Source organism: Musa acuminata, chromosome BXJ2-9 (assembly GCF_036884655.1).
Source record: "Musa acuminata AAA Group cultivar baxijiao chromosome BXJ2-9, Cavendish_Baxijiao_AAA, whole genome shotgun sequence".
Taxonomy (NCBI): Eukaryota; Viridiplantae; Streptophyta; class Magnoliopsida; order Zingiberales; family Musaceae; genus Musa; species Musa acuminata.
In genome coordinates, this window is record NC_088346.1 from 44,522,984 (window position 1) to 44,545,436 (window position 22,453).

At 37.1% G+C, this 22,453-nt stretch overlaps 2 protein-coding genes across 3 annotated transcripts; both read left to right on the forward strand.

The window, feature by feature from the left end:
• Positions 1–191: 191 nt before the first annotated feature.
• LOC135623565 (glutamate receptor 3.1-like) lies at positions 192–10,395 on the forward strand. Of its 2 annotated transcripts, none has more exons than XM_065126686.1 (7): positions 192–726; positions 1,288–1,597; positions 1,691–3,039; positions 3,154–3,431; positions 3,971–4,002; positions 4,083–4,489; positions 9,705–10,395. In XM_065126686.1, exons 2-7 carry the CDS (start codon positions 1,339–1,341, stop codon positions 10,134–10,136), a joined length of 2,757 nt encoding a protein of 918 aa, XP_064982758.1. In that variant the 5' UTR covers positions 192–726; positions 1,288–1,338; the 3' UTR covers positions 10,137–10,395. The 2 variants fall into 2 exon arrangements, with proteins under 2 accessions (XP_064982758.1, XP_064982757.1); XM_065126685.1 differs by having other exon boundaries at positions 1,309–1,597.
• A 1,009-nt stretch (positions 10,396–11,404) lies between these two features.
• Positions 11,405–21,926, forward strand: LOC135622070 (MLO-like protein 9). Its single transcript, XM_065123707.1, has 15 exons — positions 11,405–11,625; positions 12,363–12,420; positions 13,801–14,030; positions 15,153–15,269; positions 15,387–15,447; positions 16,175–16,263; positions 16,558–16,632; positions 16,709–16,797; positions 18,322–18,371; positions 18,478–18,518; positions 18,595–18,768; positions 20,127–20,162; positions 20,265–20,332; positions 20,760–20,859; positions 21,513–21,926. Exons 1-15 carry the CDS (start codon positions 11,494–11,496, stop codon positions 21,924–21,926), a joined length of 1,734 nt encoding a protein of 577 aa, XP_064979779.1. The 5' UTR covers positions 11,405–11,493.
• The last annotated feature ends 527 nt before the right edge of the window (positions 21,927–22,453 follow it).

Genomic DNA, 22,453 nt, shown 5'->3' on the forward strand with positions numbered 1-22,453 from the left:
GGCACCTTTACTTTTCGTTCTCTGGATTGTGTTTGTCGCCAGTGGGCATTATTGTCTTCTCACTGCTGACACAATCTTGGAAGAAACGAGAATGGACAATTTATGATGACAGGGACATATGCCATTCTTTTGTGCTTTCTGGTGTCATGCTACTGAGCTAGGAGTAGAAGTACCACTCGATCATGGTAATTGACTGCTGGGTTGCAAGAGCTTGTGTGGTTCTTCTTCATCTGAGTTCATGAGCTTGTGTGTAAAGAAGTGAGAAGGACGCCACATGACCGCCAAGTCCGACACAGAGAGAGAACCTCTTTGGGAGTACTGATACCAGCAGGCGGAGAGCTAAAGGTGGCATCCCAAAAGAAATGCTGCTCCTTCAGGATCTGATTCCTTTCTTCTTCTGATCCTTCTTCTTTGAAGGAACTTTCTTCTTCCGATCTGTTATCTCGGTAAGACCAGTGTCCGCAGCTCCTCCAGCAGTTACTGCATCCAACAGGAACCTGCCAAGTGTGCAACCTAAGAGTGGGCTCAGCATATGCTGGTCTGTCTTCCATGGAACCTCAAAGTGCCCCAATTCCGCGTGCCGCAGAGGTGCTCTTCTCCACTTCCAATTCATGTAACATGGCACATTTTTCCTCCTTATAGTTCGGGCATTCAGCGATGCCGGAGTGCCGAGCCGAAAGGAGGCTATTTGGAGCCTAGAGCTTTTCCAATTCACAAGCATAACCGGTGAGCAATGCTCTTTTACTTCTGTTCTACCTTTTCTTCGCCTGCCTTAGGTTTATTGTAGTGTTAGGATAGTCTCTCTCAGTTATGTGAGGATGTCTTCCATCCACGAATGACTGTTTCTGTGAAGTGGTTTCGGTTTCCTGATTGAGCTTAAAAACCCTATCCATGAGATTTTATCATGCTGGTGTTAATTTGAATTTTTATGATGGATATTTCTTTGCCCATTGAAAATTTTCTCTTTGTTTTGTATCTCACAAATATGATGGGCTTATCTGTCTCACCATTGTCAAGATTGTTCTTTGCCCCATTATCTTGTAGCAACTTGACTAGGTTGTATTACAGCATAATATGTTCTGTTGAAGCAATCTTCTTGGAGATGATTGGATTTGTTTTCCTGAACTTCCTGACTTCTGTATTCTTTGGGATTTATCTATCTTCGACTCCCTGTGCTGCTCCTTTCGATGGATTTGATGTAGTAGTACGCAGGCCGTCTAGTGGGGTATTTGTCTGGCAGAAGGATCTTGAATGTTGAGTTGTTCTTGGTTATTATTGCTTTCTCAGAGAAGTTGTGGTGTGTTCCAGCTCTGAGAAGCATTGAGTCATTGCATCACCATGATGCTGGCTCTGTTTCTGCTCTTCTTTTGCCTTATCTCAAGCACCAGTGGAGCGACTCGGAACGCCTCTTCGAGGCCCACTGTCGTGCACGTCGGAGCGATTTTCACATTCGACTCGACGATTGGAAGAGTTGCAAAGGTGGCGATTGATGCCGCGGAGGACGATGTCAACTCTGACCCGTCTGTTCTTCGGGGCACAAGGCTGGAGATCATAATGAGAGATACCAACTGCAGTGGGTTCTTGGGCATGATGGAAGGTGATCGGCCTTTTCTATCTACTTTTTGTTCGTGATTTCTTGAGTTGTGAGATAGTGTAATTATACTGGTTGTGCATTCCATTCGTGTCTCAGCTTTGCAGTTTATGGAGACTGATACTGTTGCGATAGTTGGGCCGCAGTGTACAACCATCGCTCATGTCATTTCTCATGTTTCCAATGAGCTCCATGTCCCTTTGCTGTCATTTTCTGCAACAGACCCCACTCTGAATGCGCTCGAGTATCCCTATTTTGTTCGGACCACGCAAAGTGATCTGTTTCAAATGGCTGCTATAGCTGAAATAGTAGACTACTATCAATGGAGCCAGGTGATTGCTGTCTATGTTGACGATGACCATGGTAGAAATGGTGTGGCTGCCTTAGGTGATAAACTGGCAGAGAGGCGTTGCAAGATATCATATAAAGCTCAAGTTTCACCTGGAGCCACGAGGAATGACGTCACAGATTTACTAGTCAAGGTTGCCTTGATGGAGTCTCGTGTTATTGTTGTACATTCAAATCAAGAATATGGTCCGATGATTCTTTCCATAGCACATTATCTTGAAATGATGACCAATGGGTATGTTTGGATCACTACAGATTGGCTTTCATCTCTGCTAGATTCGAGAGGTCCCCTTGCTTCCAGTACAATGGAGACAATGCAAGGAGTTCTTACACTTCGTCAGCACACAGCTGATTCAAAGAAGAAGAGAGACTTCATTTCTAGGTGGAGAAACTTGATCAGAAATGAGAATATTGGAGACTTCCGACTTAACTCATATGGCTTATATGCTTATGACACTGTGTGGATGTTGGCTAAAGCACTAGATGCCTTCTTTGATGACGGTGGAATAATTTCATTTTCTGATGATAAAAGCTTGCATGATGCACAGGGAGGGACTCTTCACCTTGAGGCGATGAGTATCTTTGATGGAGGACAACTTCTGCTGGATAAAGTCCGAAAGTCAAATTTTTCAGGTATAACCGGACTGCTTAGATTTGATTCTGATGGGAATCTTGTTCTTCCTGCATTTGATATCATAAATGTAATCGGAACTGGGTCGAGAACTGTTGGTTTTTGGTCCAATTATTCTGGGTTGTCAATTGTGTCCCCTGATACCCTTTATTCAAAGCCGCTTAATGTTTCCCCTGGGAGTGATCGGCTCTACAGTGTCATCTGGCCTGGAGAAACAACAACAAAACCTCGAGGATGGGTCTTTCCTAATAATGGTAAGGAGCTTAAAATCGGTGTCCCTGACAGAGTCAGCTATAAGGAATTTGTCTCAAAATCACCAACTACAGGCACTGTGAAGGGTTACTGCATTGATGTGTTTACTGCTGCTGTCAACTTACTGCCCTATGCTGTTCCTTTTAAGCTGATACCATTTGGTAATGGTCATGCTAATCCTAGCTACACTGAACTTGCAAATATGGTTGCTACAGGGGTAAGTCTAATAGAAAAATATCTTCTATAAAACCAGAATTTTGTAGACAAATATCCACAAGGAATTCATTGACAGTGTTGATTTTACTAATTCTTATAATTTTCCTCTTTCTAGGCATTTGATGCTGCTGTCGGTGACATTGCCATTGTCACTAATCGAACAAAGATAGTTGATTTCACACAGCCATATATCGAGTCCGGGCTTGTTATAGTAGCCCCCATTAGAAAACACAAGTCAAATGCTTGGGCATTTCTGCAGCCTTTTACTCTGGAGATGTGGTGTGTCACAGGCCTTTCCTTTCTTGTCGTAGGAGCTGCTGTATGGATCCTTGAGCACCGTATCAATGATGAATTTCGTGGTCCACCACGACAACAAATAGTTACAGTTTTTTGGTAAGTTATAAGCTTTATGAAAATATGTCTCACAAATGGAACATGACAAGCAAATGAACTTTTGCAGAAGCCCCACTTTTCTATCGATGGTGAAAAGAGCCTACACTTTAAAAATTGTCAAAATTCGATTTAATTTCTGAATGAAAGTGATTCCTATGTTAATTAATTATCATCAACCATTTAAATTTGGCTTATCTACACAAAACGTTCTTGCTTTCCTTGTTAGACTAGAGGAGATATTGAACAATACATTGCCAGAAATCACATCTAGACAAATCCTACAATTTTGCAACCACTATACGACAAAATATCTAGGTCAATGTAGATAATCTTATGGTCGTACCTTCTTTCTATTGTGTATCAATATTTGGCACAAGAAATTGTAGAGTAGCTTTGCAAGCCAAACCATTTTATGAGTTTAGATATGCTATATCAGTAACAGACTTTTTTTGAGCCATATTTAGAATGATGTTTTTGCTGAACTACTTTGTTTTATATTTTTCCTCTTTCCTTTCTAATCTGTTATTGGTCCATTGCAGGTTCAGCTTTTCAACTTTGTTTTTTGCACATAGTGAGTACGATTGTTCTCTTAGATACCTCTTCCAGCCCAAGATAGACAATCATAAAACTTTTGTCTTTTCTTTCTCTCAGGAGAGAATACTGTGAGCACTCTAGGACGTGTGGTGCTGATAATATGGCTTTTCGTGGTTCTGATTATCCAGTCTAGCTACACTGCAAGTTTGACATCAATTCTTACTGTGCAACAACTCTCATCTCCTATAAAAGGAATTGACAGCTTAATAGCTAGTGATGAACTCATTGGATTTCAAGTAGGTTCATTTGCTGAAAACTATATGGTTGAGGAGCTCAGCATTCCAAGATCCAGACTTAAAGCTCTTGGATCACCAGAAGAGTATGCTGAAGCTCTTGAACTGGGGCCTGAGAATGGGGGTGTTGCTGCCATTGTAGACGAGCGTGCCTATGTTGAGCTCTTCCTGTCAACTAATTGCAAATTTGCAATTGTTGGGTCGGAATTTACCAAAAGTGGCTGGGGTTTCGTGAGTATCTTCAAAAGCTATTTTGACATTTTAAAATTTTATCGTTGTTTGTTATTCATGATTTCTTGTTCTGTAAATATGAGCAAAGAAATTATTCCTTCTTGATATCAATATGCTTCTGCATGTCCTTTATCAATTATCATAAGGATGTTTGATTAATCAACTTAGATTATCTTGTTAGGAAGTTTGAATATGAGTATTGGAAAGTAAAATTGATATAGAGCTTGTATGTATAAAGAAGTCTTCTCGAGCTAAATTTGATGGATGACACTTACGGTTAAAATTTAAAAGTGTTATATCATGAAATATATTTTTATCTAGGATATATGCAATTCAAAACTTGAGAGGTGTCTTCATAACTCCAGAAGTTTGTGTGCTGTTAATGAACATATAAGTGGCTATGCTAACTTATATTTGCTAAATCTTGGAAGTTTTAAAAATATTACCTCTTTATGTTGTGGCCAAAATGTGTATATTTGTATTTTTTGTCAAATAATGGAAGTACTTCAGAATTCTTGCTATTACAACTAAATATTTGTTTTAGGTGAAGGTTTTTGTAAGGATAATAGGTTGTTGATAGCAAATTTGTTGCAGGAAGAATGTAGGCAGTCTTATTTTGAGTTCAAGTTTTACTCACATCTAGGTTAGTGTCAAATTGTACTTTTTGGGAATGAAAATTTGTTGTTATCTTTAGTTAGTGTCAAATTAGTGTCGAATTCAAAGCTAATTTTTTGTTAAATTAGTGTCAAATTCGTTTTAGTCACATCTAGGTTAGTGTCAATTGTCAAATTCAAAACTAAATTTGTTGCAAATGAGACTTTATTAACTGATAACATATAGATGTTCCAAGTCAACTTTAGAAAATTCTACTGAATCATCAATGGATCAAGTGACCAACTCAAAAAGGAAAGATTCTCTAGGACTCCGGTATAGTGTTGAATGTAAATGTTTATTGGTTCAATAATAGTTTTAGTAATCAGACTGGTACAGTACTAGCATGTCACACAGTAGACTGATGCGTATCAGTTTGTATCATTGAATAACATAATAAAAATATAAAAATGAGACTATGTATGGCATTGGGTTATGTTTTGATATTAGTACTTGGTCGGACTGGTGAATACTAGTCCGATCAATATTTGAAACCTTGAGGGTTGCTTGATGCAGAACCATCTAACTTTATAAAGGATTTAAAAAGAAAACATTTATTCTAGACAAAGAAATCAATAAAAGGTCACAAGTTAGTTGGCTTAGAAATTTTACGAGTTGTGTTGAAAATTTGAAAGTCCCTTGGCCTTTCTAGGGACTCTTTTTGTATTAAGTGTACTTATTTACTATTTAGGTATCATAGAAGTTACATTTTGGATTTCTAAAAGGCACACTAACTCCCTAAGAGATTACTCTTGGGAATCATTACCTTTATTGATTATACTAAGGCTCCGTTCAAACAAATCTTAGGTTTACCCATAGGGCAACTATTCATAATCATGCTCTAACAATTCCTGATGACTAAGCTTTTAACCTCAATGATGAATTCCTAAAACCTACTACAAATCAACAAACTCGAGTAATAAACCAATAAGTTCGATTTGTTGATAATATGGGGTAAATGGCTAGAAGAGTCAAAGTGGATATGCAAGACTTTGATGGTATGTTTGACCCAAATGTGTTTGTTGACTGGTTAAATAGCATGAAAGACTACTTTGAGTGGTATGGAATGATTGATGCCGAACGTATACGATTTATAAAAATGAAACTGGTAGGATCTGCTAGGAAATATTGATAATATATCTAACATAGTCTTAAACCCTGTTAAAAGCCTCCCATCAGAAAGTCATAAAATAAAAACTTAAGGAAAAATATTTATTGACCTACTTTCGAAGCTAATTCATTAAATAATTGTTAAGCCTTAAACAATTAAATTTTAGTGTGGCAGAGTATTTGGCTCAATTTGAGGAACTTTTACTTAGGTGTAAAATAGAAAAAGACAAAATCATCAGTTTTCAAAGATTTGTTAATGGGTTGATGTTTGACATCCAACAGGAAGTCTCCCTTAGTTTCCTTGACACCATGGAGGAGCTTCCCGACGAGCCCTTGAGATTGAGAAGTACATCAAACTTTATCCAATTCGTCTAGCATCTTCTCAGTTTCTCGACAATAAAACTATATTTCAATCTTCCCTAAGTAGTGGCTCTATCATGCTAAAAATCTCCACTACTAGCCCTGGCATAACCATGAATCGTCCAACTCGTTCAACTGTTGATTCTTAAACTAGTTCATCTTCAATCTAGTGTCATTGTTGCCATAGTAGAGGTCACATTGCCTCCTATTGTCCTCAACGTACCCTTACCTTAAAACAAGAACCTGAGGATCAAATCAAGGAAGCAAACCAAGTAGTTGAATCCGAAGCCTACTCAAGTGATAAAAACGAACTAAAAATTGAAGATGCCCATGTTAATGTTGTCAGTATTATTTTCTTTACTGCTAGTGATTCCGATGAATGAAAGAGGACAAGTATCTTCAATACTTAGGTAGGAAGTAGGGAAAAAACTTGCAAATTGGCTATTGATGGGGGTAGCACTATGAACAATCTTAAAATCTATTATCAAGAGACTAAACCTTAAGATACAGTCACATCCGACCCCATTCAAAATATCTTGGGTTGACAAAACCATTCTATATGTCACCGAGAGATGTTGGTACCAATTAAAATGAGCGATTATTAGGGTGAGATTTACCATGATGTCCTACCAATAGATGTTGCCCTTATTCTTTTAGGTTGGCGTTGGTTGTATGACCTTGATGTTACCAATCATGAGAGAGAAAACATATATGCCTATCGATACAAAGGCAAAAACATTAACCTGCAACCAACAAAACCATTAGAAAAAAATAAAATAGGAACTCTCAAATCTCTTCCACAAGTCCCAACCTCCAAGGGACTCCACTTACTGGATCCTAAATCTTTTGAAATAGAGAACCTATACAACAAATTTTGTGTGGCTATCATTGTTAAAGAAATTCCTAGCTCTTGCACTTGACCTAACTCCCGAGCTTAAATCCTTATTAGATGAATTTTCTGATGTTATACTCTCAGAATTACCTAGTGAGTTGCCACCCTCATGGGAAATCCAACATGTCATTGACCTTACACCACTTCCACTTCACTATCACGCCTTAGAACTAGCCCACTCCTTCACTTAACATATTCATGATTTGCATGTTAAAATTTGACATAAAATTACCATTGGTAATGGAACTTACAAACTTGCTACTAGTGTACATTATAGACGCCTAGAGTTTCAAGTTGGCGATTATTTTGGTTTACGTTCGCCCTGAGAGATTTCCTAAAAACTCATTCAAAAAGTTGCATGTGTGAGCCATTGGTCCTTTCCCCATTATCTAAAAACTGGGATCTAATGCATATATGCTCGATTTGCCTTCCGACTTAATTATTAATCCAGTTTTCAATGTGGAGGATTTAACTCCATATCATAGTACTTTTGAGCCTCCTCTGTTTATCGATGCTCTTGCATGTGACAATTCCCCCAAAGCACCGATTCTCCCACAACATAAGGAAGACGTAGAGGCCATTCTTGATGATCGCCTTATTATGTTTGCTACTAGCATTACTTAACACTGTCTTATCAAGTGACGTGATTGTCCAACTTCCGATGCCACTTGAATTACTTTAGAGGAATTTTGTGACTTTGCACCAGACTTATTAGACCAGTACCTTGCAAATCGCTCTTTGAGGTCGAGTTATTTTCCATTGGGAAAGAATGATGGATAACCATCTATTACAAAGGATTTAAAAAAAAAATTATTTTAGGCAAAGAAATCAACAAAAAAGTCATTAATTAGTTGGCTTAGAAATTCTAAGAGTTGTGTTGAAAATTGAGTTTTTTGGTCATTCTATGGGCTCCTTTGATATTAAGTGCACTTATTTTTTCTTTAGATATCATAGAAATCACATTTTGGATTTTTAAAAGGCATGTTAATTCCCTTGGAGATTACTCTTAGGAATCATTGCCTTTATTGATTATACTAAGACTCCTAAACACCTAATATATAGTGGAGCTTGTCAATGGATGACTTCAGATTTGAATGAAAAAGAATTGCATCATCTCTCTTCTAGTCTCTTTCTCTCCTCTCTAATCTCTAATCTGACTCCTCTCTTTCTTTCCTCTCTAATATCTAATCTCATTCCTCTTTCTCTCCTCTTTAATCTCTAATCTCACTTCTCTTTTACTCTCTCTCTCTCTATTTCTCTACCTTGTTCTACATCATTGCTACTCCAAGAGATATGCGATGGCTGTATGTTAGAGTTTGAGTATATAGATAAATCACAAGTACCATCTTCCAAGAGACCTGGTGGGTTAATCCAAGGCGAAGACTGAGAGACTTGGCATCCTACTTTGGCTAATTTGATACAGGAACAGGAACAGTGCATGAGATCAATAGAAAAGTACACTTAGGCTTCAGTGAGAGGATTGAGTGGTAATGTGTAAGGTAAAGTAGATAAAGAGCCGTGATGATCTAAGTTCATTTAACCAGCATGTGCAGAGTTCATAGTTTTCACTCTCTGTATGTGGTGGTTATTTATTCAGATATTTGAATTTCTAAAGTAGAAACTTCTGTCATTGTAAATGTGCTTTATAAACTGCAGTTTTTGATTGACTTGTCTGTGTTTACATACATTGTGCTGAATTATTTTTTTGAAAATGTTGTCTCCTGATCTAGAGTTGCACAAACACACTTCTACACAGCTGCTGATCCCTTGCATGTTACCATAAGATTCATAAACCATCAACTCACTGATCAGGCTTATGATAGATAAGCTAGCTCTATTTAGTGGTATGCAACTATGCATTGATATGTTTTTTAAGGAAACATCAAAGAAAAGGACAACTAAATGTGATGAATAATAATCTGTTCTAAAAGCCGGCTGCAGTGATGATGCTTAAAAAACAAGGAGCAAAGTGCATTGTGTTGATCATATTGATGATTGTCCATTCTAGATTGTCGTACTAAGCCACCAAGGTAACATAAATCTGTTGTCTATTTAACCAAATTTTCTCTTAATATTTTGATGTTACAGTTAGTTTCACTATGTCATGTCCAAAGTATAATAAGCAGCTAGTTCTTTGTTTCATGCATGCAACTTTAGCATCGACCACTTTGTTTCTTGACAAACCAACCATTTCCAATTTAGGTCTTTCCGAGGGACTCTCCTTTAGCTGTTGACGTGTCAACTGCAATACTGACTTTATCCGAGAATGGAGATCTCCAGAGGATCCATGACAAATGGTTCACAAGGGCTGCTTGCATCTCTGAAACCGATGAAATCGACTCAGAACGGCTTCATCTTAGCAGCTTCTGGGGCTTGTTTCTCATATGTGGAATGTCGTGCTTCTTGGCTCTCCTCATATACTTCATCGTCATGATACGCCAATTTGTCCAGCTTCCTCCACCAGATGACCAAGACCCTTCCAGCGACCAGCAAATGCCTCGATCCGGTCACAGGCTTCAGAAGTTCCTCTCCTTTGCTGATGACAAGGTAGAAGATGCCAAGAACAGATCCAAGAGAGGACAGATGGAGAAGCCAACCAACAATGTCAATGCTGACATTGAAAGTTATGATTGATTTATGCTTACTACTCTGCAAGCTGAGAGTTTCAAAATACTATTACCATACAAGTGTTGGCTCACAGTATCATACTTGTAACTATGCAGATCACATTTCCCCTTGATGAAGTTTTGCGTATGAAATATCCATTGTCCCATTACCTTCCTACCCATAGAAGATGATGATAGGTCTAATGTAACATTGACATGAGGATGCATGAGCTCTCAAGTGCAGACCTTCTATTCAATTGTCAATATCAGCTACAATTTTTGCATCAGATGTTTGCTCTTTATTGCATTTAATCCAATATGTTAGTTTCATATATGATTAATCAATTTAAAGTTTTTCTTTCCTCCTGAAATAAGTTGGAATCAAGATTCATAATTTCATGTACAATGCAAGGTCTGTCAGGCCAGCGGTACGCGGACCGTCCTATATCGTACCGAGCACTGTAGCAGTACATTGTAGCACTATAGTAATGCTACAGTGCTCGATACAACTGGGTGTACCGAGCGGTATATCGTATCGTACCGGTACCGAGCCCGGGTCGAAACGCCGGTACGGTACGGTACGACAGACCTTGGTACAATGTTGTATCGATAAGGGCTCATATAGATACATGTTCTTTTTATTATATTACAAATAAAAATCTATTTTTTTTTTTAATTTCTAGCAAGGAAATTGCTTTGTACAGATCTCAGTAATGATAAGAATAGATATAGTTGATCTCAAATAATTGAGATATTATGATTTATTACCATTGATGTACTATTTTTGAACAATTATGTGGCAATCATTATAATCATCTTATGATGATCTAGTTTGATGAGCTTTGGGAAATGAAATAGACTTACTTTGTTGAAATAATTGGTACTAGGAATCAAAACTTATATATGAATTTATCATCCTACTAATTTTCTAAATTTAATAATTATTCAAGCATTTGGATTAAACCCAAATTGGATTTGTTTAAGCTGACAAATAAGAAAGGAATAGGTAACAGAGTAAATACCGGGGCGGTTTGTTGGGACCCAGCGGCGTTCTCGTCTTACGTGGAAACTCCGCTCTGTGGGGCCCACGAGGATTATTGCAGTCAGATTGTAGTGCTCTAACCGAGCGGTCATCAAATTGACCAATCAACAATAAGGTAGAGGAGACGGGTGGCCGCAGTACGGTATTAATTATGTTACTTGCCTTTTACCGTTGCTAGATCTTGTGGTTCCCACCATCTCTTCTTCGGGCAATTTCCCCTTCTGCCTCTCCCTCATCCCTCTCTCTCTCTCTCTCTCTCTCTCTGTTTTCCCGTTATTCATTTTCATTGTCTTCTTGATCCTTGGAGAAAGGTCAGAGTTTTGTATCGTGTAGGAGATTGGCAATGGCCGAAGGCGGTAGCGGTGGACACTCGAGAGAGCTCGACCAGACGCCGACGTGGGCGGTGGCCTCCGTCTGTGCCGTCATCATCTTGATCTCCATTTTGTTGGAGAAGGGCCTGCACCACCTCGGAGAGGTAACCCGATCCAGCTTCGTACCCTTTTCTTTTAAGTGCGTGTTTATTTTCTGCCTTTTCTTTTTCTAATATTAACATATTGTTTTTTAGGACCTAAATCATAAAAAAGATGTTATCTTCAATTAATTTTGTTTCATAATCTATCGCATTTATCTTGAGCTTTCCCGTTTGGGGTTTCCATTGTTCTAATTTTGTCTCATATAAGGCCATATCGGAACGAGTTTATAGATTATTTTTGTAACTAATTCATGTTCATTTCTCTTTTCTATCTATTTAATTTCTTTTAGATGGAAGATTATATGCACAAATCAAAGATATTTCCTTTACCCACAATTTTTGGTCCTATTCTTGTTGTGCATTTATTTATATGACGAATTGTTTGCAAAGAAAAACTACACGAATTTCATGTAATTGTGTTTGTTGAATTGAGAGGTAAGGATAAAAAAGATACTGTCTTCTCTCATATTGTGATAACATAGTGTCTTTTGCATTGTTTTTCTGATTTTTAGACCTGCCTACTGCCTTTTTTCTATGCTAGGTTTATTCTGTATATTAGTGTCTCCCTAAGTGAATTTACTACTTGAATGCTCCATCATCATATATTTTTTGAGCTGAAGTGGAGAACAGCATGGTTTATATCATCATTTAGCTCTAGCATAAACCAATGTAGTGAAGTTTTATCTTCTTCAGTTCAGCATGCCTGTGAAGTTTGCTTTTGACATCATCTTTGTTGACAGTGGTTCGCAGAGAGGCACAGGAAGGCCATGTTCGAAGCTCTTGAGAAGATTAAAGCTGGTAAGAACCTAGTTTCATTCTCTTCCTAATTATATGAACCTAAAACTGAAAAATAGAATGCAAAAGATCCAGTCTAATCTTCACTTCATAGTTTTCCTTTGGAAGAAACTCATCTACACTTAGTAAAATAAATACTATTAACCGCTAATTTTAGAATCTTCTGTCTTCTTTGCTGAAGCTGCATCTAACCAGAAGTTAAGACTGAAATAAATATACTGAGGTTTACTGTTTAAAGTCTCTTATTTATCTTTTCTCTTTTCTTTCCACAATCAGATGGAAGCTACGTACAGCAGATCCCTATTAATTATCTCCTCTGCTTGAATGTTTCCTCTGTCCAATATCTCCATTAAGGTTTGACAGAAACAGGCCTTTCTCTACTTCTGCAGTTTCTTCACCAAAGGAGAATAAAGGGGTGGATGATAGCAGTTTTTTTTAGCACAAGTGCTGCACAAGTCATCCCTGTTCCGTTTTCTCTTCGCTGAATCACCTTTAGTCAATATCTTATTATTTATTGATGACCAACCAAAAGTTCTTAGTTCTGAAGTGGAACTTGACCAGTTACGAAGCATACAACTTGGTCACCATTGTCCAAATTCTAGGATGCTGTACATAGATAAAAAAAAGTATGTACCAAAGTAATCCTATCTCCATATGCATATATGTTTTATAGTTCTCTTATCCACATTTACATCCTGAATCAGATTCAAAAGCTCATATAAATCTTCATTTGTAGCTGCATTAGTACTCATAACAAAAGTAGGTATCTTTAGTTCTAAGCTAAGGATCCTGTTTCGGTGGTTTCATCCATATTGGGCTGTGCATACCAGTTCGAGACAAAGTTGCCCGGGCTATAAGGACTTGAGTCCAGACTAGTTGAAGTTTGGTTGGGCCATGATACGTTAAAATGACAATATAAAAAATTTGTATCATCTGCTAGTGTAGCTTTCTAAACCCTTTTTCAAGCATTGTTCCACATAAGTCATCTGGACAGCTAATTTCAACTATTGGTTCAGTCTATCAATCACTAGAACAGGCAAAATATGAGATGAATTATTGTCTACTTATCAGTCCTTTATACACTGATTTCTCTGCAGTTAGTTTCAGTGAAAGAACACTGGCTTTTGAAAAGAAATTCCAAAACTTAATATAACTCATATTTCGTAACAAACAGAACCAATTATAACAGTAACTAGAAAAGCCCAATTTGCATAAACATAATATTTTTGGAAAGATTTGCCTTTTGTGAAAGATTCATATCTTTTAATCTCCTTGTGACTTGACATCCCTGTCAAAGTAATGTATGAATGTTATGTTGCAATTAGAAGGGACTGTAGATTTGATATTGAAGTAACCACCATTGACTCGTGGTGGATTTTGCAGAGTTGATGATTCTTGGGTTTATATCCTTACTGCTGACATTTGGACAGAACTATATTGTCCAAATCTGCATACCTGAGGAAGCTGCAGATACCATGTTGCCATGTCTGAAGGAGGTGGAAACTGAAGAGGGTGAAACTCACCATAGGAGGCTTTTATGGGGCACGCCAGACGGAATCAGTTTAAAGCATAGAATTTTAGTAGAGTCTTCAGGAAATCCTCATTGTTCCAAAGTAAGTAAATTTTGTGATTTGGGCCTACAATTTGAAGCATATTTGGTTTTTCATTATGAGTCCAGAGTGCTTTCATTGCTCATAGGATGATTTTGTTGTCCGAATAGCATGAATCTGAGGATGTTAGTTGATAATCAACATGGTAAATAAGGCCTTTTCTGAAAGTAATAGTACATCTGACATATAAGCACCTAATTATTGGTCCCAGAACCATATCCATTTCAATATAGGGAGAGCCTTGGTATTGTAGTGTGCTTTGGTATCATGGAAAGCCTTGAAATCAACCATTAGTATGGTGGGGATGTGCTTTCAACTCTATTTATAGGTAGCCCTTTCTCCTTCAGCATGTCTAATACTAAGTCCATTCTGATTTGACGTATGAGCACTTAATTATTGCTCTCAGAACCATATCCATTTCAATAGAGAGCCTTGGTATTGTAGTGAGCTTTGGTATCATGGAAAGCCTTGGAATCAAGCATTAGTGTGGTGGTGATGTGCTTTCAACTCTATTTATAGGTAGCCCTTTCTCCTTCACCATGCTTAATACTAAATCCATTCCGATTTCATTTGTCATGATCCAATCTAATGAGATAACTGATCTATTAATTTGATAGACTTGAACCACTGGCCCAAGATGCTTATGCTCAAACTAGAAATATTAGATCTATTTTAGTCATATAAACCAACTAAAATATTCTTTCACTTTCAATTTGGAACTAATAGTATTACAATCCATTTTATTGCTGATTTCAGTTTATAGTTTATAGTTTATACCATCATCAGACATCAAAGCTGGATGTCATGGTAGTTGATGTGGGGCTAATGGTAGGAACTAGGAAGAATGTAAAAGTCATGAAGATAACAGAATTTTTAGGTATCTTTAACAGGATTTGATCATTCTGTACTTAAATGTTGTTGTTAACCTACCAACTGGAAGAGTTGCAGCATGCAAATTTATCAACATTTCCTGATTTGTCAAAATTTTTCTAGCGGCTTTGTACTTCAGTTGCTTACATGTGATCTAAAATTCTTTAGAACTAGACCTTGTTTCACTTATTATTCCCTTTTTCAACATAGTTAATTTTTATAGTACTTTCTGGATTCACTATTCTTTCTGAGCAGGGGAAGGTACCACTGATTTCATTACATGGCCTACATCAGTTGCACATATTCATATTTTTCTTGGCCATCTTTCATGTTTTCTATAGTGCTCTTACAATGGCTTTTGGAAGAGCAAAGGTGAGTAGTTACTTGAATTTCTACTGATTCTTGTCTTTGTAATCTTCAAATAATTTCCTGCATCAGTAAAAGGAAGTATATTGAACTTATTTTTCTCAAAGAATTTATTTCATGCAGATTCATGGGTGGAAGGAGTGGGAAAAGGAGACTTTATCTTTAGATTATGAATTCTCAAATGGTATTTAAAATTCAAATTATTTTTTCTGTGCAATAGACTTACAATTCAGTTTTTTGGAAATTTATTATCAGTTAATTGCTAAATGTCAAAATAGAAAGCTCAATACGAAAATATATCAGTTCATTTTTATTTTCTTATTTTTTGTACAATGATACTGGATGGTACAAGTCAATATACCAATTTATATACTAGTACCATACTGGTCCAGTATGTTAATAAAATCAGCTTTAAAACAATATATAAATTCTTGATCTAGTTGATGATGTATCACTAAAAATGGTTGACTATTTTTTTTGCACCTCTGATGCAAGATTCAACACATGTATTTCCATGATTAGCAGTGATCTCTAAATTCTCTGAGCAGTACTGCTTGACATGCTTGTTTATGCTCAAAACACAAATATAGATCATATCAGCAACAAAATAGTAAAATGTCCCATTGTAGAGGCAGATTTCTTTGTGTTGAACATTTTGTTTTCCTTTCTTATTGGTGTATTTGTTCCATCCAAGTTGAGATAATCACACAGTGTTCAAACATGAGACTTGTCTGTAGCCAGGTTTCATGTATCTGTCAAATTAGTTGACTAGGTGAGATTTGTATTTTGACAGTTCTGGTGGGGCATGGTTTTTATTCTTTTAAACACGGCAATTCTACCTTCTTCACCAACTGCTCTTTCCATTTATTCATTTAAATAAAAATGAGTTTTGTTGCATTCAAATGGTACAGATCCCTCAAGATTTAGGTTTTCACATGAGACATCTTTTGTGAGACAACATACAAGTTTCTGGAACAGAATCCCAATCTCATTCTACATGGTAAGATAATCTTACAGATGGGTTTGTTAAATTCACTTTTTAGCTTGTAATTAAACTTGCTTGATAATTTACACGTGTAACCACATTCTAACATAAAACAATGTGTTCAACCTGTTTAATCTCAAGATAACACAACTTGCTCAATGATTTCAAACTTCTATTAGTTTGATTGAACTTGCAAATATGCTAAAATTTTCTATTTATTTGTTTTCCTACTGAAAATGTCATGTATTTATTAAGTGTGTTATCTTTGTTATGGAGATGGTGCTCCTTCTGATAATGCTGCTTTTGCAGGTTAGCTTTTTTCGTCAATTTTTTATCTCTGTTGGAAAAGCTGATTATTTGGCCATGCGACATGGCTTCATCACTGTGAGTTTTCATGGTAGAAGCATCAACTTTCAAATTTAATTCTTGTTTATTTCATTGTTTATGTCAATTTCTACAGGTTCATCTAGCTCCTGGTAGTAAATTTGATTTCCAAAAATACATTGAAAGGTCACTGGAGGATGACTTTAAGGTTGTTGTGGGGATCAGGTATGTAATAAATCACGAAGCATCTCTAAATTATATGCCTATTGTCAACTTATTAAACTGGCTCATTATTGTGTTTTGCTGTTTTGATGCAATGAATTAAGTTTTGGCATGAATCACAATTAGTCTGCCGGTCCTCCTCCCCCACCTCCTCTTCCAGTTCCTCCTCTCCTCCTCCTTACCCTTGCCAAGAGTCAGTATGTCAGTCTATGCAGGTGTCATACATGTTCAGTTGCTAACTGATATTGACATCAGATCAAAATTTTAGGCATTCCTTGATGACTTCCACCAACTATTCTAAGATATCATAGGGACTCTTTTTTGAATTTCTTAGCTCAAGCATTACTTGCATTATCACAAGTCAATCAGTATGGAATATTTTCTTTTCTGAGTGAAAACTGCTAAGAAATCATAAGCACAATGGTAGCCCTCAAGGTATTCTGCTTTGATTGAATATTTGATTTATCACATGGTCTTAGTATGAAGGAAACTAAGTATAGGACTTCTGTATTTGATATGATATAGGCAATGAAAATTATGAAATAAACATAATGAGAATAATATTTGTCCATTAACATGAATAACACTACATGTTCTGCTGCTGTTGAAAGCTAGATCCACGTGAGGTGTGTGATGAATAGAAAAAGGAAATGCCAGCGAATAAGACGGTAATTGGACTTGTCATTGGGATTGTAAGTGACCACAAGTCACTGGTACTTTTTATTTTTCTGCTGTAATCACTATTACATATTTGTAGGTCTTCTTTCTATGGAATTATCACTTTATACCACTTATAACTTACAGATACATGTGTGTGTCAGATTCCTAAGACAAGGTATATGTTGTCTGTTCCTATTAAGGTCTGTCGTACCGTACCGACGTTTCGACCCGGGCTCGGTACCGGTACGGTACGGTATATCGCTCGGTACACCCAGGTATACCGAGCGGTAGACTCAGGTGTATCGAGCACTGTAGCACTACTACAGTGCTACAGTGCACTGTTACAGTACGGATCGGTACAGGACAGTCCGCGTATCGCTGGCCTGTTGGACCGGTACGTACCGCCCATATCGGGCGGTACAATCCGGTACGACAGACCTTGGTTCCTACGTAACAACTCCATATCTTTTCTGACCTTGGTTCTATACATCCAGATTTTTGACATTATCACACCTACTAATAAATCACTTTGGCAACCATTAATTATGTTTGTTAACACTTGATGTAAATAAAGAACATCAACTACGTGAGATATCTAGAAATACCATCTTGATGAAGCCACTCACAGTTCAAACTCAACAGAAACCAGCTTTTCAATGAATATGATGCTATTTTGTTGCAGATAATGAAACTTAGTTGTTTTTAGCATGCACTTTTCTTGAAATTTGTACAAATATGTACTGTTATGGACTAATCAACAATGTGCTTAATTGTACAAATGCACCTCTTACTGTTCTCATTTCAATTCTTAATTTTGCTCATTCTAGCCTGGAAACTTTTGACTCATTTCGTTTTGTGGTTGATCAGTCCTATCTTATGGGCTTCAGCAGTGCTTTTCTTGCTAGTTAATGTGAAAGGTTCGTTATTCCGAAACACCTATTAATCTGTTCCATATTGTTTTTGGGTTATCTTTGGATGACCAGTTCCATTGCCATAATTGACAGTAACTTCTTCTGCTTCCAGGAGGGCTTTTATTATTCTGGATATCCGTCATTCCTCTTATTGTAAGCTACATATAGCACAACGGTGCTATACTGGCCATTTTCTCTGTTCAGCCTGATGAAAAAATTACTTTTGCAGACAATCTTGGCTGTTGGAACGAAGTTGCAAGCTATCATCACTCGGATGGCTCTCGAGATCAAAGAGAGACATGCAGTGATCCAGGGAATTCCTCTTGTACAGCTTAGCGACCATCATTTCTGGTTCGGTCGTCCTCAATTCATTCTGTTTCTCATCCATTTTACATTGTTTCAGGTACATTTTCCTTTTATATCTATGAATAGTGATCAATAGATGCAAAAGAATCCACTTCTTGGTTGATCTTTCAAATTATGTTTCTGTTCATGATAGTTCTTAAAATATGCGTGTATATATATATATATACATACATACAACAGTTATGATCTGACGTAACACCTGTATATATCCATAAAATTATGGAATTTAGTCCTGAACACCTTATACTATCATATACTGATGGTAATCTCAACATAAAATATATATTTCTTATATGAAAACTTTAAAGAACTGTAGTGATTGCACCAACAAAATTAAAGTGGTCTGGATATATAGGATATATAGCCTTTAGTGATTGCTGGTGGAAACCACCCTTTCTCCTCTTCATCTTTTCTCCTCAGTCTCTTGCTTTCTCTCGTTCCATTTCCTATAACCCATAATTAGCAACTGGCCACTTATTAGTTATTCTTATCATCCCTCTTCACAAATTCTTTTGCTTTCATTTTGATGGTCATTAGCGACAATTACCAACATTAATTTCACCCCTCTAAATATTTTGTCACTCATTGTCATACCACTTTTCCTGAGATAATTATCAATATTTTAACTCCAAAAATCTTGGACGATGGTAGTTACTAATAGCATCAAATTTTCCTGTATATTTTTTCTTTTACCAATAACAACATTAACTAACACCGAGGTTCGTCGCATCGCGTTGTATCGCTCGATATGGGTAGTATATATTGATCTGTCAATAAATCTCACCATATCATGTGTTGGTAGATCGATACATATCATACCGATGGACCAGTCAGTTGATACATCAGTATGGACCAGGCAAACCATGCCTAACACCTTCAAATTGATCATTTATAGTTATAGTTAAAGAGTCGTTTGACTCGTGGCTTAAACTAACCCAAATATTTTAATCATGATTTACTTGATATCAAAATATGGAAGATGCAATAAGGATTTTATTTGAGAAATCTAGAGTTCTGCAGTATATGTATGAATTTCCTAATTTTTGTAGGGTTATAGGGAAGATTTCAAAGGGAAATACAATTTAAGTCCCTCTACAAAAATTCAACAATTTAGTTCATAGGTACATACAAATGCTTATATCCTTTTTTTCAAAATTTAAAATTGGAACTCTGCCAGATTGATTAGATCTTGTTCAATATCATAGACCCACTTTATAGAACTTGGTTTCTGGGCTTCACCATCAACACTATAATTCTTGCATGTTCTGTTTTTTTTTTTTTTTTTTTTTTTCTTTCCTTTTTTCCTTTTTCATTGATGGGCATACTGCTACCTATGGATGTGATTATATTAGTGTATTGCAAATTATCTGAAATGTTCTTTTATATTTCTTGCAGAATGCTTTTCAACTGATATATCTTATATGGATATGGGTTAGGCCTTCTCTCTCTCTCCACTTCTTATTTTTTTTTGTTTTGCCTCATGATTCTGTACTTATCTCTTTTCAAAACTGTTTTTCTCTTTTTTTTTTTTAGTATGAGTTTGGCTTGCACTCTTGCTTCCAAGATAATTCTAAGCTCATGATTGCCAGAATCTGCTTTGGGTGAGTTTTGTTGCATTTTTCTATTTCTAAGGTCGAATGCTGGCTAGAATTCAGTATTTGATTTTGTTGTATTGCAGTTTCAGAAGAATATACAGAAGTCCTGTTTGTCTAATGCAAAATGCTTGTGTTATTATTACATCACTATCAATCACAACAGTAGATCTCTGTCTGCTAGTATAAAATATCAACATGTACATTGCCCTAGTTTATCTACTTTCTTTCCAGCTTTATCTAAGTTCATTTTCCAGATGAAAACCTGTGAAACTAATTACTTTTGGCATTTGGCCTCGAAAGCAAGCTGGTATATAATCTCATATATACGAACTGTTATCAACTTAAGACCAAGGAAGATTTAGATGATGCTAGAGCTGGATCACATTCAGGAGATTTGTGGGCTTATATTTGTTTCCTGTTGGCGTTTTTGCAGGGTTGCAGTCCAAGTTCTGTGTAGCTACATTACACTTCCCCTATATGCACTTGTATCTCAGGCAAGTTTTCCTCACCTTGTTTTCATTTCAGGCTTCCAGGTAGGTTGTAGATGCATAGTTATCATGTGCCAAGACTGAACCTAATTTAAGAATATAGTAATCAATACATTTTCGGAGGAAAATTAATATTACACTCAATATATTTTTGTTAATCATACTGTAGGAATCCCGATTTAGTCCACATCCGAAGTAGACTAAGACCTGACAGTTTGATTTAGTATACTATTATCAAATTTAACTCAGGTAGTTTAAATTTAACGAAATTAATAGATCAGTTATCTCATTAGCTCTCGTCGTGATAATCGATATCAGAATTGATCTAGTATTTTCTTAATCGGTATCAGAACCGATCTAGCATTTTCTTTTGAGTGTGAATTTTGCATAAAACTGTCTGTATCTTCCCTATAGTTTCAATCAGAGTCTGTCGTATCGTACCGTACCAACGTTTCGACTCGGGCTCGGTACCGATACGGTACGGTGTACCGAGCGGTACACCCAGGTGTACCAAGCACCGTAGCACTGTTACAGTACTGCTACAGTACAAACTGGTACGAGGCGATCCGCATACCACTGACCTGTTAGATCGGTATGTATCGCCCATATCGGGCGGTACGATCCGGTTTGGCAGACCTTGGTTTCAATCATTCATGATCGATCAATGATCTATGTTTTGTTCTCTTCACTTGCGTCAGATGGGTTCGCACATGAAGAGGTCCATCTTCGACGAACAAACATCCAAAGCACTCAAGAAATGGCACCAGGCTGTGAAGAAGAAGAACCCAAAGGGCTCTGGAAACTCCCCATCCCGGTCTCCAAACACCAGTCCCAAGGGAAGCCCCAAGGCAACCACAGTGCACCCAATTCCTCACTTCAAGGCCACCGGCATATCGCCATCGCCTTCTCGGCGGCGGCACCTCTCCGACCAAGGCTTACAGTATGCTACTCCTGAGGTGCTATCGGCACCAGCGGTCACTGCCACCCCCAACCCAACCTTTGCAGCTCCCACTGACCTGCTCACTGGATCAGCTGAACAAAAGAAGCCACAGGCGGTAGGAGACAGCAAAGAGAACGACGAGTACTCGTTCATAAACCTCTCAGAGCCGTGACTGCAAACCCAATAAAAATCACTTGCAGGTTGCAGGCTTTGCATTCATAGAATGATGAGCAGTTTTTGTTCCCTTTATACTGTGTGTTTAGGCGATTAAGTGAATCATTCATTACATGAAGAATGATGAGGATCTCTGTGTTTAGGTGATACGAGAAGTGATGCATGCAATCCAAAGTAGATGACACTTCTCGAATTTGTTGCATTGAGAGATTATACTGTTAAATCAGAGCTTAATAAGTAGTTGGGACATTACGACTTGTTATGTTGTTATATTGAGAGATTATGCTGTCAAAATATATGAGCGTAATTCTGTTCATGAATGGGCTGACTGAGTTGTTTTTTGTAGGACTTGGTTGCAATTACAAGTACCAAACATACATGCAGTACATAATCCATCTATTAGTACCTCTCACCTCATATGGATGTAGGTTGGAGGAGATTATTGAGAAGTTGAGAGCAAAGTTGATGGTCAACATGGTCAAATAAAGCTCCAAATTAGATCCAATGCTTGTTAAGTCATTTGAT